This window comes from Microchirus variegatus, assembly GCF_963457635.1.
Source record: "Microchirus variegatus genome assembly, chromosome: 3".
Classification (NCBI taxonomy): Eukaryota; Metazoa; Chordata; class Actinopteri; order Pleuronectiformes; family Soleidae; genus Microchirus; species Microchirus variegatus.
The window spans coordinates 20,659,514-20,673,729 of NC_139804.1; the positions used below are offsets into that span (position 1 = coordinate 20,659,514).

The following is a 14,216-nucleotide window of genomic DNA, read 5'->3' on the forward strand; positions in this document are numbered from 1 at the left end:
TGAACACGTATTCACTGTGCAGCATCGGTAACTTTCAGTACTTTTCACCTAACTTTTTTGGATACTTGTTCAAATGACAATGTGATGGGGAAAAACAACAAATACTCTTAAAAGATCAATAAGACATATAGTTAATCTACCTGTCCACTAGAAACAGAGCCATAATTTACATCCCTTTCTGGGCTTTCAGAAAAAACTGTTGTTGTCTTCTTAATGCACAAGAGTGGTACGCGCACAGGGGAGAGGGGCAGATGGTCGTGTGATTGATGCGCCACAATCCAATTATTTCACTCAATATGATTGAATGGTGTTTTTCAGGCCTGTCTGTGCCATAATACCCTCTCTACCTTTTGAGTTATAGCCACCACTGTAACTCACACTAACTTAACTTAATTATCCCTCTGTTCTTTTTATGGAGTATGATATGTGTCAGTGAGTGTCAATTGGTTTTGTTAATCAGACCAGAACCAAAAATTAAGTGAGGCAAGGACATTGTAGCAAGACTGAAAGATAGCAGACAAATCTGTTTTGTTTAGTTTAGCTTAGTATACATAATATGTATGTTAACATATTATGTTTAGTTCTGTTGACAGACTTCAAGATGCTGTGTATTGTGTTTTGACAAATGCAGAGACGCCATGGAGACTCTCAAGTGCTCTCATATCTATTCTGTTCTATAAGGCTGGACCATCATGCCTCAGTTGTAAGAACCCTTGAGGTTCTCAGTGTCGCCAAAGTGTCCTTGTCTCTCACTTGTGTCCAGACTCTGGAAAATTTCCAGTGGTCATGTTTTTATTTAACAGACCTTTTGTGTTTAACCTCTTGCCCTAAGTATGTGTACATTCCTACAATGCTTAACAGAAAAACAAATGTGACATTGAAACTGATGAAAACTTAGCACATTGAGGGTGAGGGAATTAGCCCTTCACTTCCAAATGCAGATCATCATTTAGTGTGCACCCCTCCACAAATTGATTTCCATCAAATATTAATGCATGGGGACTTTAAACAGAGCCTACTGAGCTGAGCAGAAAATGTGTATGGAGGCACTGCCTTGGACTGCAAGTCTATGTCTAATAACAAGCATTATCAGGCACAATCACACTCAAAGTTTATGATTCATCAAGATGCAGCAGAGATTTGTCTTCCATTGTAGCACAAATTGTTTTCTTACTTTCTTTCTCCTCAATTGTTGCATTTCTTGGGCCTCTTCTGCACATGATTCAAACAAAGCCAGCAGTGACTTGTGTTTTTTGTATAATTTAATATTCAATCACCACAAAAGTCACTTTAACTATCAGCTATTTATTACTCCTCACAGTGGCATTCATCATGAAGGTAACACAAATAGAAGTTCAAAGTTGATATTGGGCTTACAGAGGACAGAATGCAAGTCCTCGAAAACGTGCACTTAAAATTGTTTGGGGCATTATGTGATCTTCAGTTAAAAAGATATCATGATGTATTGTTGGAAGACTTCTTTACCGGCTCCTGAATCATTTAAAACCATTTTCCTGCTTTTGTTCTTCTCCATATTTCCTGCAGGTCTCTTCTGTCACAATTACATACAGTTACAAGATGCCTTCCACCCACTACCATCACAAAATAATAATAACAAGAAGAGGAGAAATAATGCATCAAGTACAATTAGCCGTCATGGCAGCACAGCTACCTTTTAATCATCATTTAGCATCATTAAACATTTTGCCCTACTTCCCCTTAAGTAGTTGAAGTCATCCACCCCATTGCAGGCTTTTTGCCCACAGCAACTGCATTGTCCCACAGCTTTGGGTCTCTATCTAGATGAAAATCTCAGTCAGCGGGCAGCTAGGTCCCACGGCACGTCCTCATCTTAGCATTAACATCAATTACCTGGCTTTTATTTAGTGGAGGCCCTGTCTAGCTAAGATACTTGCTCCATCATTTATCCCAGGACAAGGAGCCATCCCTCCTCCCTGACTCTCTGTACCATTTGTGATCTTGATGTCTCCGTCTCATTCTCTGTTATCAGCTGTTGGTGATACAGAACACCACCTTGGGTAAAGGAGGGCCTGTAATGAATAATTGACAAGCTGCAGGCCATAAAGAGCAGCAGCCTGAAGGGAAGTGGTCATGTGATGGATTAAAAGGTTTTTTGTCACATCACATTAATAACATAAATGTGAACAAATGCAATTCTTTATTTCCTACAGATGAAATATAAATTGTAACCTTGATAAATGTTAATTATGTTAGTTCATAATGTAAATGAAGCTTGTTCTAGTTTATAGAATGATTCTGCTCAGAGAGATGTGTGTGCATAAACCACAGGTGATGACTGACAATGATGATATGTTTTACTCTTCAGTCTTGACAAGGAATGTCCACATAGGGGTCTGCACTTTACTTACCATCAAGCCCATGGGTGGATAAAGACCTTCTCATTATGTGTACCCCAACTAAGAATTAGCCCTAACAAACAAGCTGAGACTGGGAATGGATATCAAACTCCATAGGTGGGACCAGGGTTGATTAATGGGAATATTCATCCATTTGATTTTGGGTACATAGAGTGATCAGATCTTTCATGTTATTGTGTAAAAATAGTTTGACCATTATGATATTGAGATGGCACAAATAAGACCACCTCAGTATAACTGTCAATCCCCCTTTTTGTGTGAATATGAATGTTGAATGTTGAAGTGACTTTTAATATATGTTTAACCATATTAAACATGATAGTGACGCTGAACTGTATTAGCAACACTCTGTCTTTGTCTTTATCAGTTTATGTTCCGCATCAACACTTAGCAGCCTCTTGAGTCTTGATGGAGTTACCTAAAGTGATTCCCTACCTATTTGTTGAAGAGTGGATGTTTGGATCGTGGCCCGTCTCTCTGAAACCATCTCCACCATCCTCCTGAGATGACAAAACCAGCTCACTCTATTAATCATGCAGGAGACCATACCCGTGCAGTGTAAAGATTGAATTGCAAAGTAAATGGATTAGAGGAAAGTGAATTGCCAGATTGAGGTATAGGGTCAGACAGGAAACATACGGAGGGAGACGCTGGACTACAGATGGTACATCGATGTGTGTGGGCAAAGGGTGCGACCTGAAAGGGCAAGCCAAAAAGAAGTGCATGTTTGGGTTTCACAAAACCACCTTTTATGTTAGCAAGTGCAAAAATAGATATAGATAGATAATTAGCAAATGTCTTCATTCTGCAGGTTTTAATGTTTTAACATAACATCGTATGAGGCTCAGTTTTGTTTTATCTGGATAGTACCTTAAAAGTGAAGTTAAATATAAATACTGATTTAAAATGTCTGTATCAATAATGATTGATATTGGTAATTACGTAAAAATCTGATTGGCCATATGGCCTGGCCCCGGTTGTGCATGTGGTGTGGTCATATTTACACCTTCATGAAGCTGACATCAAGTCCCTTGTGCTGGCCAAAGGTGGTGAACTATGGCCATTTCAGAAAAAAAGCCCGTCCAGCTGCCCCAGTGCACTTGCTTGTTAAATATTTAATTTCATATAATAAATAATTTAAAGATTGCTTCAGGTTTTTTTGAAGTCAGGGTGTGAGAGGTACTGAACCATTACTGGTGTGATGCCTGGAGGGGGACACTGCGAGACCAAAGGCGATTCACATACAGTATAGTGGTGAGGCGGCTAGAAATGAAAACATGTTTTTAGCAACTTAAAAGAAGACTCAGCCAAAGATCTAACCACATTCTAACTGTGTGCTAAATTTAGAATATTTTCAGCTGAAAATAGCTTATGGTCAACTTATCACCTAAAGAAAAAAAAACAGTGGCTAATGGAGCAGTATTTGTCTTTGAGTACTTGACCATAACTTAAATCTGTTGTTGATGTCTTTTGTCTAAAATATTGTCGGTTGCTGCTCTTAGCATTTCCATTGCTTGAAATCACAGCTTTAATCAACATTTTTTTTTGGTGTCTTGTTAGGGTTGAGAGGTCCACAGACCAGGTCATCAAACCTGTCAACGTGGAGGCCTTGTCCAAATGGGTGGGGAAAATCCCAGCAGACGTGGTGAGGGACATGGCTATCATCGCTCCAATGCTGTCCAGACTGGGCTACGATCCTCATGCCAACCCTCCCAACTATGGTCGGCCTGACGCTAAAGTCCTGGACAACACCAGAAGGGTGAGTTGGGAAGATTGTCCACCAATATGACTCCTTGGTTTAGCATGGATTAACAAAAAAATATAATCTTAATTTCCAAGCTTTAGAGTTCTTATGTGGTGGGCTATCATTACTGAACAGAGCCTACATGCATCCTCACCCATGTTCTGCTAAGCTAACTGTATTCTGGTTGTATATTCATATTAATCATACAATCATAGACGTGGTGATATCGATTATTTTAGCCAGAAACTGAAAGAGATTTTTCAATATAATGACCACTTTCTTTAAAAAAATAGGTTTAGTCATAGCTTGCACTGTTCTTTATAAAATATAAAATATTTTTTTATGCTGCAGTGAAACAGACGGAGCAGCTGATTGACACTTATATTGACACATAGATCATGTGTCATCTGATGGTAGTGCTAGTGATATAAAGTATGATAAGAACAGATACAGAACTCTATAACTGCGCGTTGCACAATGACTCACTCGGCTCCTCCTATCTTACTAACTGTGAACTAAACAAACCACCTGAGATGGACTGCTATACCTCTTTCAGGGACACACAACTCCCATCAGCTGCCATTTTAAAGGTGGCTCTACCGTTCTCACAAAACAGAGATGACGGGAGTTTTAAAACTGCGACAGAACCCTCAGCATTGTGCAGTGGCAGTTACTCCTGCTGTTACCTCTTCACATTACATGATGGCTGTTCAGCATTTAAGATGCTTTTGTCCAAAGTGAGTTTACATTTTTTCCATACTCACAAATTTGGTTGCAGTTAAACTGTAAGTACGAGTAACCATCACCCTGCCTTGTATTAGTCATCCCTTTTCTTTGTGCATGAGCATAGCCGTCTTTGCCTCAGCAGTTACGTCCTTGCCAGATGTCAAATCCTCCTTGTATCATGGGAAGATTTTAGCTATTTTTGGAGCAGAACATGTTTTATTAAATTTTTTTCTTAGACTGAGCTATCAGGTGATGTGATCCACGGCTCTGCTTTTTTGGGTCACATGCTGAATAGTTTGAGGAGACACTTGATTTAAAACCATGGCTTTTAAGGGCTGGGCGATATGAGCAGAAAACAACAATATACTGACCCAACAACAATGGATATCATGTCACCATCTCTTAAGCAACAAAAGCTACTTTTGCCTTGAAGCCAGCCATAATAGACTATGCTCTGCTAACTTCCAAAAACCTCCTCTAGCACAAAGCACACCCACTGTCTAGCGATAGTGTGTGGATGCAGTGTTTCAGTGCTTATGTAATATTGCTGCCAGCATTTAGAAAAAAAAATATGGATTACAATACACAGCACTCTGTTGTCACTGTGCTCCCAGATTTCTGTGTTTGCCCCTACTTGGAACCCCCCCCCCCCGTAATGATTTAATGGTAAACCTGCAGCTCTCCACTGCTGCACTGAAATGGTAATGAAATTATCATTGACATGAAAAGAAAATTGAAAATCGTACACTTCTCCTTTAAGTGTTGTGTGCAGCTGGATTAGAAGTGTATGTCTTTTGCAGACTGAAGAATGTCTGTTCATTGATGGTGTGAGCATGTTTTTCTCCAAGCTTGACCTTTCCCCCATTGGACTCCTGTCCAAACATTTTTGGCTGATTTGTTGTTCCCAAGCATGGAGCCTGGAGGTCTTTTCCAGGTTTCTTTTTATTGAAACTTGATGTCTTTTCAGTCATGGAGGCTGTTATAGCACACACAACATTTTTAGTCTTAGTAATTTAGCATAACACGTATCAAAATATACTGGAGCATCTTTAAATGATGACACTACCAGGTCTCTGCTGGACCTATCAATGTATACATTGAAATGCAATTGTATCTCCTCTATTTGATGGTAGATATACAATTTTTCTTACTGATATGCATGCAATTTACACATTTGCCGATCCTGTTTGGAAGCGATAACTGCTGTCATTGTTGTATGACATAGCTCATGTTAAACCATTTTAAAATTTCTTTTAGACATGGCGAAGAACAGGCATATTTGAGATTGCACTGTATGCTATTTATAGCCAAATTTAGCTTAACATCACACATTCATAAAATAAATGTAGTACCGACCAATACAGTTGCAATGCAACAGACAAACAGTAAATATAGTAGTTTTGGCATTCATTTGGAAATGATCTGTCACATGCAAGTTGAATCAGAACCATCAATGGTTAACATCCTAAGCTTCAAACTATGAGTCTATTAAGTTGATAAACTTGGAAACATTGTTTTACAATCTGCTCTAAAATAGTCGTAGAAAACACACACCCCACATCTACAGGCCACTTTTTAGGACATCAGACTTGCAGTCATTTCTGATTAACTTGCCCTTACCATAACCGCGGCTGCCTAATGAGTAGGTCTGTGTTCTTGTAAAAGCTAGTATTACTCTGCCTCAGCCACACTGCACGAGGGCCATGGTCAGAGTAGCTCAAGCTTGGAATGTCAGGATCTCATCAGCAGTGTTGGTTTGTGTGTGTGTGTGTGTGTGTGTGTGTGTGTGTGTGTGTGTGTGTGTGTGTGTGTGTGTGTGTGTGTGTGTGTGTGTGCGCGTGTGTGTGTTCTTGTACTTGCAGCATACTGAGGACCAGTGAGGGTTTTTAACCAACAAAGTGAGGTCATTTTTACGGAGTAAGGACATTTTGGCCGGTCTTCACTTTGTTTTCATTGAAATCACTTCCTTAGGTTGCTATAACATGCTGTACTCAATTTGTCAAAAAAAAAAATCACATTTTGGAAGACATAGTATAGAATGACGTTTATGTCAAATTTTGGAGCAAAAATTTTTTGTCAAAGATTTTTTCAAATTTTGGACGACATAGTATAGTATGATGTTTTTGTCAAATTTTGGACCAAATTTTTTTTTGTCAAATTTTGGACCAAACATTTTTGTCAAAGATTTTTTCAAATTTTGGACGACATGGTATAGTATGATGTTTTTGTCAAATTTTGGACCAAATTTTTTTTTGTCAAATTTTGGACCAAAAATTTTTGTCAAAGATTTTTTCAAAATTTGGACGACATAGTATAGTATGATGTTTTTGTCAAATTTTGGACCAAAAAAAAAAAAATCGAAAAAGTTTTCCAGCCCTTTTTGCTCTGGGGCTCCACATGCAGACGTTTTGTGGTACAACCAGTATTCTTTGTAGATGTCATTCATGAAGTAGATATTTGTAATAGTGTTGATTTATAAAGTGGAAAGGCTGGTCCTCACTTTGTCAGCAACCCAGTCCTCAGTATGCAGCAAGTACAAGAGTGTGTGTGTGTGTGTGTGTGTGTGTGTGTGTGTGTGTGTGTGTGTGTGTGTGTGTGTGTGTGTGTGTGTGTGTGTGTGTGTGTCCAAGTGTTGTAACCAGGAGACCCTCAATCTCGGTCCAGCTTTGCTGAAACATGACTGCTGCATCATCTTGACGTCTCTCATTCAAGCAGGAAGTGTCTCCCTGGTCGCATAAAACAGTGACTTGTGGATCAGCAGAAAGACACAACACCCATGGGCATGAAACTGCACACTCAGAGAAACGTAAATAGCCATGGCAGACTGTTGGCAGTGGGGGAGGAGTGTAACAGAACACAGGCATTTAAACAGTTTGCAGGAAAAAAATAAATACCAGCTACATCTAGGCGTCTTCCTCTAGTTTTATTTCAGTCTTGATTTTGACATTCAGATAGATGTACTGGGATTTTGGATCATGTAATTGTTGCTGATGGTCTGTCACTAATGAAGCTTACTTAGACTTTAGGGGTTATATCTTCTCCATGTGCCCGCCGTCCCAATGGTGGAATCATCTATAACCCTCTTAAAAGTTTCAGCAAAGAATTTGTTTCCATTTTTTCCAAGAACCAGACAGACGTAGAATTAGGATACAGAATGGATTTGGCGCAATTCATCATATTGTCAAGACTGTTATGAGTCAAATGGAAAACATTCAGTGTGTAAGATGTGAAGGGGACAGGGAAATTCTTTGGAAAAATGTGTCTGACCACAAACAGGGATGGAAAGTACAGACACGGTGGCAGGAATGCTCCTTTTCAGGATTTCCATAGGATTTCAAATATGAATGGCTCTAATGTAGCACTGTTTACATTTCAAGTGTACCTATTAAATGTTTTCCCTCTTTTCAGTAGCTAAGTGTCAATGTCTTTTAGCTTTATTTGGGAATAGGACTTAAATCATCATACATGACCAATATATTGGATAAGGCTGCTTCTAGTGTAGCTGTAGTATATTTTGCAGCAATTGTTGTATTTTTTTGTTTCGAAGTTGCTGCGGTTAAAACATGGATCGCAGTTATTGGATTATTGGCCATTAAAGATGTTTCCACTTGTTAGCCAAGAAATTATTTGAAAAATGTGTTGTTTTGTTGACATAACTTAGTTAACATAATATGAAACATCTTCCCATATTCTTTGGGTCTCTCTGTTGGCAGCAGTTTGTCTCCCTCACAGCTGAGTCTCTGTCACAGCACAGTGTTTCATAACTGCTGTGAAACAATTAAAAAATATGTTTTTTTGTCTTGATTTGCAGCTTTGTGATCACACTGTGTTCAGTGAGACGGTGAATATGTGCCAACCTTGGGGCTTGGCGCCACTACATCACTGTAGTGATGCAAACCCACAGCTGCAAGCATCAAATTGATCAAGTTCAAAGTTAGAAAATCATGTTTTTCGTGACGAAGTACTGCAATTTGTAGAGACTTAAAAATGCAATTGTTAAATAATTAATATTAATAGAGCGAGAAATAAATGTGTTAATGAGCTACAATTGGAAATGTCAAAAAATGGAATATACCCAGTGAATGGCTGGTCAACTGTTTGTGTCTGACGTAAAAACCAGTGACTGAGCATGAGTGGAATTCAGGTCGATGAACTTTTACACAGTGTCACAGTGATTGAGTTTTTTATAGAGCCATGTGAATTCTCAAGTCTGTACATTTGACATACATTGTGATCATGCACCTGGTTACAGGACTGTAAAAATGCTGCTCACAGTAATAGCAAACAACTGCCAGTGAACAATAGCTCCATTGTGTTGGAATCGGCTGCTTTAAGTACCACAATGTCTCATTGAAAGATGATCACAAAGAAGCACATTTCCCAAAAGGCTTGACTGTTCCTCTAAGCCTGGGTTTGCACATTACACTATACTGCATGCATTACCATTGTTCTGTCAATTCCATGCGTCGCAGTGCTACACACATATCAAATCCTCATGCTGTTGTATCCATGTTATGACCATGCTGGGTATGGTAATACTTTTCAAATTTGCCTGTGATCCTGTTTACATGCTTTTGATGCAGCTGATATCCAAATCTGAGTGCTGCTTACCCCTCTGCCTCCTTATGCCATTACCTTTCATGTCTTGTTGACAGCATGTGCATGTTGAAGCTTGTTTGCTCCGATTTATGATTGTGTACATCTGTAGGTTATTATTGTGACTCCCCTGCATCAAATCCAGCTGTAGGGTTGATATTTTTGTTTACTTGCGCGTCTCCCCACCCCCTTTCCCTTCTGGGCCCAGAGTTTTTACAGAAAAGGACTTACTTCCATCTGTAGCCAACTGAACAAGCTATTTTACAAAGGGCCCTGTGTTCAGTTGGGCTGCTTATTCATTTTAGATGCTTCGGAAACAAGATTGTGATGTTTAAACTCGGCAGAGTCTGCACTTTGTCTTTGTGAGTATATTCATAGAGTTGGACAGTTGGGTGAGGCTGATGCTGATGGCAGATAGACATCATTTTAGTCTTCACCACATCATTTCATCAGCCATTGCAATGCTTTATTGAATAAGCATCACAATGCCTATGAAGTGGACGTCTCCCAATCCTATTACTTTTCTTGCAGGGTGGGGCACTGAACCTCAGCAGTGTGAAATATGTCTGTGGTTTGTGTAATAAATGTCAGTGTTTTATAATCAAGCTGTTACCATGAATGTCTACTTTTTATTAAACAATCTCTATTTAGGTGAGCATTTCAGCTCCATATGAGGAGTTATCTATGTCCATACTGTTGCTGTTAAAAAAAAAAAAGTATTCTCAAATGACGTGTGGATGTAAATAGTAACCAAATGATCTCCTCTGCAGTTGTTTGCTGAGTATCATAAAATGCTACAAACAAGAATTGTGAAAAGTAAGAGCTGAGATAAAAGTGTTGATGGTGCTTCTTCACATTCACAGTTAGAAAGAACAAATCAGGAAGTTAATGTCTGTAACTTTGATATTATTTCTAAAGGTCTCACTCTCTGCCTGTCCAGACTAAAAAGCAGCATTACAGTTTTTCAACTAAAATGGACGCAGGAGAATGTTTTAACCTCTCTGTTTTAGGGGCTCCAAACTGTGCGGCACTATTGGCAGAGGGTGTAAACTTAGCTGATGTGATGCATTTTAAAATTAAAGTATTCTCATGATGATGTAGCATAAGACTCCTCTAAGTCCTTCATTTTGGTGTTTGGTTTCTGATTTATTAGCTAAGTGCAAAATTTTACCTGGTTGATAGTGTTCAGGGGATTTATTGGAATATTTTGCTTCAGAGGTTGCCTAATGTTGAATGTGGAGGCAACAGTTACATGGTGATCCACAATGTGATAAAAGGCTGTTGGTAGGTGCATCTGGGTGACTTCATCGCAACCACCAACTCCTCTCATCTAATAATTGGATCTATTGGTAATGAACAAGAGTTTAGCTTGGCTTACAGTTGCTCCCCGTGGTTAAAAAAATAAAATAAAGGGAGTCTACATAACTTTGCAGCACAGGATAATGGAGTCATAAAGTGAGCGTACTCATTACAGAGAGTGTTTACTGCAAATGAGGTCAGTCTTCTGTTTTAAATAGAGTAATGTCCCATATACCTCCTTTGTGTTATTTTAGAGTTTCTTTTGACAAGTTTGGCTCATTGAGTTCAAGGAAAAGTTTGCTGAAATAAAGTGCATTTTCATTTTATTACATAGTTGGAAGAACTGTTGTTGTGGTATGTTGTTGGCTTGTTAGTTTGAAAATATCCGTCCCTACTTACCACTGTTATCTAAGAGATTTCCTGTGTATGTGTGGCGTGCCTGAAGGAGTTACAGTGTTGAGACACACATCACTTTGTCCACAACATTTTCTTAATTTAAAGGATTTATTGATCGATTCTACACTTGAAGTGTGGGGAGGACAGCTGTGTTATCATTATGTCTAAATCACTTTTAAGAAAACATTAAATATTATTATAATAACCCACATAGTTAAGCAAGTAAATTTATGACATGTGTGGTACTGGTTTAATACTTGTGGTCTGAATGAAATGATTGGTGCCAGATTATTTTACTTTTGTGCCAGCGCAACTTTATTTATTGATGGCTTATCAGAATGTAAATAGAATTTCAGCAAATAAAAAAAGAAACAAATTGTGGGCTCTAGCTTTTAAAAGGAAGAACTAAAAGGTGGCTCAATCATAGTAATTGTGCGTTGTATTGCATAACATCTGACAACCATCCCTCAGCTCGCCACAGTATAACTTGTCACATGTGATGATCATTTCTGTGTTGTGTTCTCTCCAAGCTCCATCCAAATATTTACCTACTGTGTCAGTGTGTCATCTCACGTTCAGGTCTTATTTTGCCTTTAGACTATGCAGTTTGGATGTAGCTGCTCATCAGAGAAACGCTTAGGAGGCTCTTTGATAATCAGTGTTTGTATTGTAAAGATGGAAGAGTGTGCACAGTTCAGGAAGCTTGACCTGTGGACAGCAGCCTTATCTCAGCAGTGCTTTGCTGCACGTTGCTTGTGAGTGATGACTGAATTGAAGCCTTCTAAACGGTGTCAACCCTGTGGTCTAAGCTGTTAACAGAGTTAATGCATATCACCTCATAAACATCGGTCTGTATTGATTCAACCCCTAATGCTTCACTGAATTTGAAATGGATATGATGCAAGTAAAACAGGACACTAGGACAGGAAATGGTTTGCTTTTGAGATAAGGATTAGGTATGAAGAACCAGTTCCAAATTTTCAAGAATCTTAGGTTCAACTGAACTTGAGAATTTCACTGCTATGTTTCATGTAACATTTAATTTGTGCTCCTGCAGTGAGTCTGTTTGTGCTGTCTGTCTGCTAGGACCTGCTACGTGAACCTAACTTGACGTCATTAGTTGTGCACTATGTCAACAAAATCGAGGAGGAGACATTACTGTTTACATTGTGAGAAAAGGCTGATAACGTGTACCCTTAAAGTCTGGGTATGTTTGTTAAGGAAAGATGGCGTCACTGCAAAATGAAACCTCAATATCTGGGACATTTCAGGAAAGGGAGGAAACGGCTTAAACATGATGAAACATTTACTGCAACATGGAGTCACTCTTAAAAAATGTACAATTTGTGATGCAGTTGCAGTTACCCAGCAGTAACCCAGCTACTTTACAGCTATTATTGCTACTGTTAGCTTTAGCAACATAGCATCCTCAGTTAAAAGGCATATCATTCATAAATATTCTGTAGTTAGCAACCCTGAGTCTGCTTGAATCTTTGTCTTTGTGTCCAGAGTGTAGAGTGGTACTCTGGAATCAGACTATACATATACACATTCCACAGTTTAACAAAGTGGCTGTAAGCAATGTAATTTAGATTTAAATGCTCACTGCTGTGACGTCTCACAATATATTCTGACTCATATCTCTCTTAGATGAGAGTCCAGAGAGCATCACACTGTTTCCACACTGTTTTGTTTTTTCCTGTGGAAACAATTCATTGATATAAAACAGGCATTGTACATTCCAATTCCCATTGGAGAATGTTTTCTGCTAATACTTAAACTATGCTAGCTAAGCTTCAAATCTAAAGTGACATCATGTTAACTTAAAATAAAAAACAGACAAAATCCGGCGAAAACATATACTTCCTTGGTAGAGGTCAATAATACATTCTGTCTGATAAAGTCTGGTTCTGCCACAGATTTCTTGCTGTGTAAAGTGTTTTTTCTCTCTCCACTGTAACAATGTACTTGCTTATTGTGTGAACTGTTGGGTCTCTCTTTCTCTCTATATGTCTAGGCCTTACTGTGTAAGGTGTCCTGAGATAGGTACATTTGGTGCTGTACAAATAATTGATTAAATTAGATGACTTCCATTGACTCACACAAATTAAAGGCAGCTCCATGGATTACCAAAGGGTAGACTGGACATGGACCGTATTATCAGAGATAGATCCTGTTCTTATGGATGTCTCATATAGTGCGATCAGCTAATATTTTGGTATTAGTGTGGTGTGTCCTCAGTTTCTGATATCAGTTTGGGTCTAAATACAGTATTGGTTTGTGTGGGTTTTGTTTTAGAGATGTGTTGACACTAGGTCTTATCTTTAGAGCACTTCAATAGAACTGGAGCTACTGCACCTTACTCTCATGTATGTTGTCCACCAGTGGAGGACACATGGAGCTCCTCCTCCCTGTATCGTCTCTTCTTGTTGTTGAGGTTGTGGCACTGTGCTCTAAATGAGGTGTCTCATTTTGAGCCGCAATCAATAGTTTTTAAGTGGCTGTGCAGTTGTTCTGATCCCCTGTGAGAAATGGATATTGGGATCAATAAGTTCTCAGTTTGTCCTCAGTAACAACAACAATAATCATGATAATATTGTGAGTGAGTGGAGGCATGAGAATCAAATGTCTTCGAAGCTCCTCATTAAGCAGCTTGTACTTCATGTCTGTGGTGGCTGGACCACTTCTGTTATATTGCTGCAGCAACACTTAATGATATGGAGGCTAATCATATCATATTGACTCAGGTTGTCTTCAGTGCTTTGCCACCATGGTGCTCTTTGTCTTTGCTCATCACAAAGGTATTCTTAAAAGCCTTGGCTGCAAGAGCAGTGACCGAAGAATATGTGTTAATTGAGATTTCACATGAACTGTTTGCTGATGAATGTTTAAGCAAACATTTAAACTGAGTTAGTAAGCCAGATCTTCTCTGAGAAGCCTCTTGTAAAATGTCCAGAGAGTATAGTCATGACTTAAATTTGTTATCAGGATTTTGGGTAACAAAGTCAGACAAATAGGCTGTGCGGTAGGCTTTCTTTGCAGTTACACAGAGGAGG

The 14,216-nt window shown here is 38.9% G+C and overlaps 1 protein-coding gene across 2 annotated transcripts in view; it reads left to right on the forward strand.

Moving 5' to 3' along the window:
- The window catches only part of tpst1 (tyrosylprotein sulfotransferase 1), a 34,878-nt gene that overhangs the window by 14,186 nt on the left and 6,476 nt on the right, over positions 1-14,216 (forward strand). For both annotated transcript variants that reach the window (XM_083886479.1, XM_083886480.1), the window contains exon 3: positions 3,960-4,158. In XM_083886479.1, the coding sequence (XP_083742605.1) occupies positions 3,960-4,158 (199 nt within the window). The remainder of the gene's footprint in view (positions 1-3,959; positions 4,159-14,216) is intronic.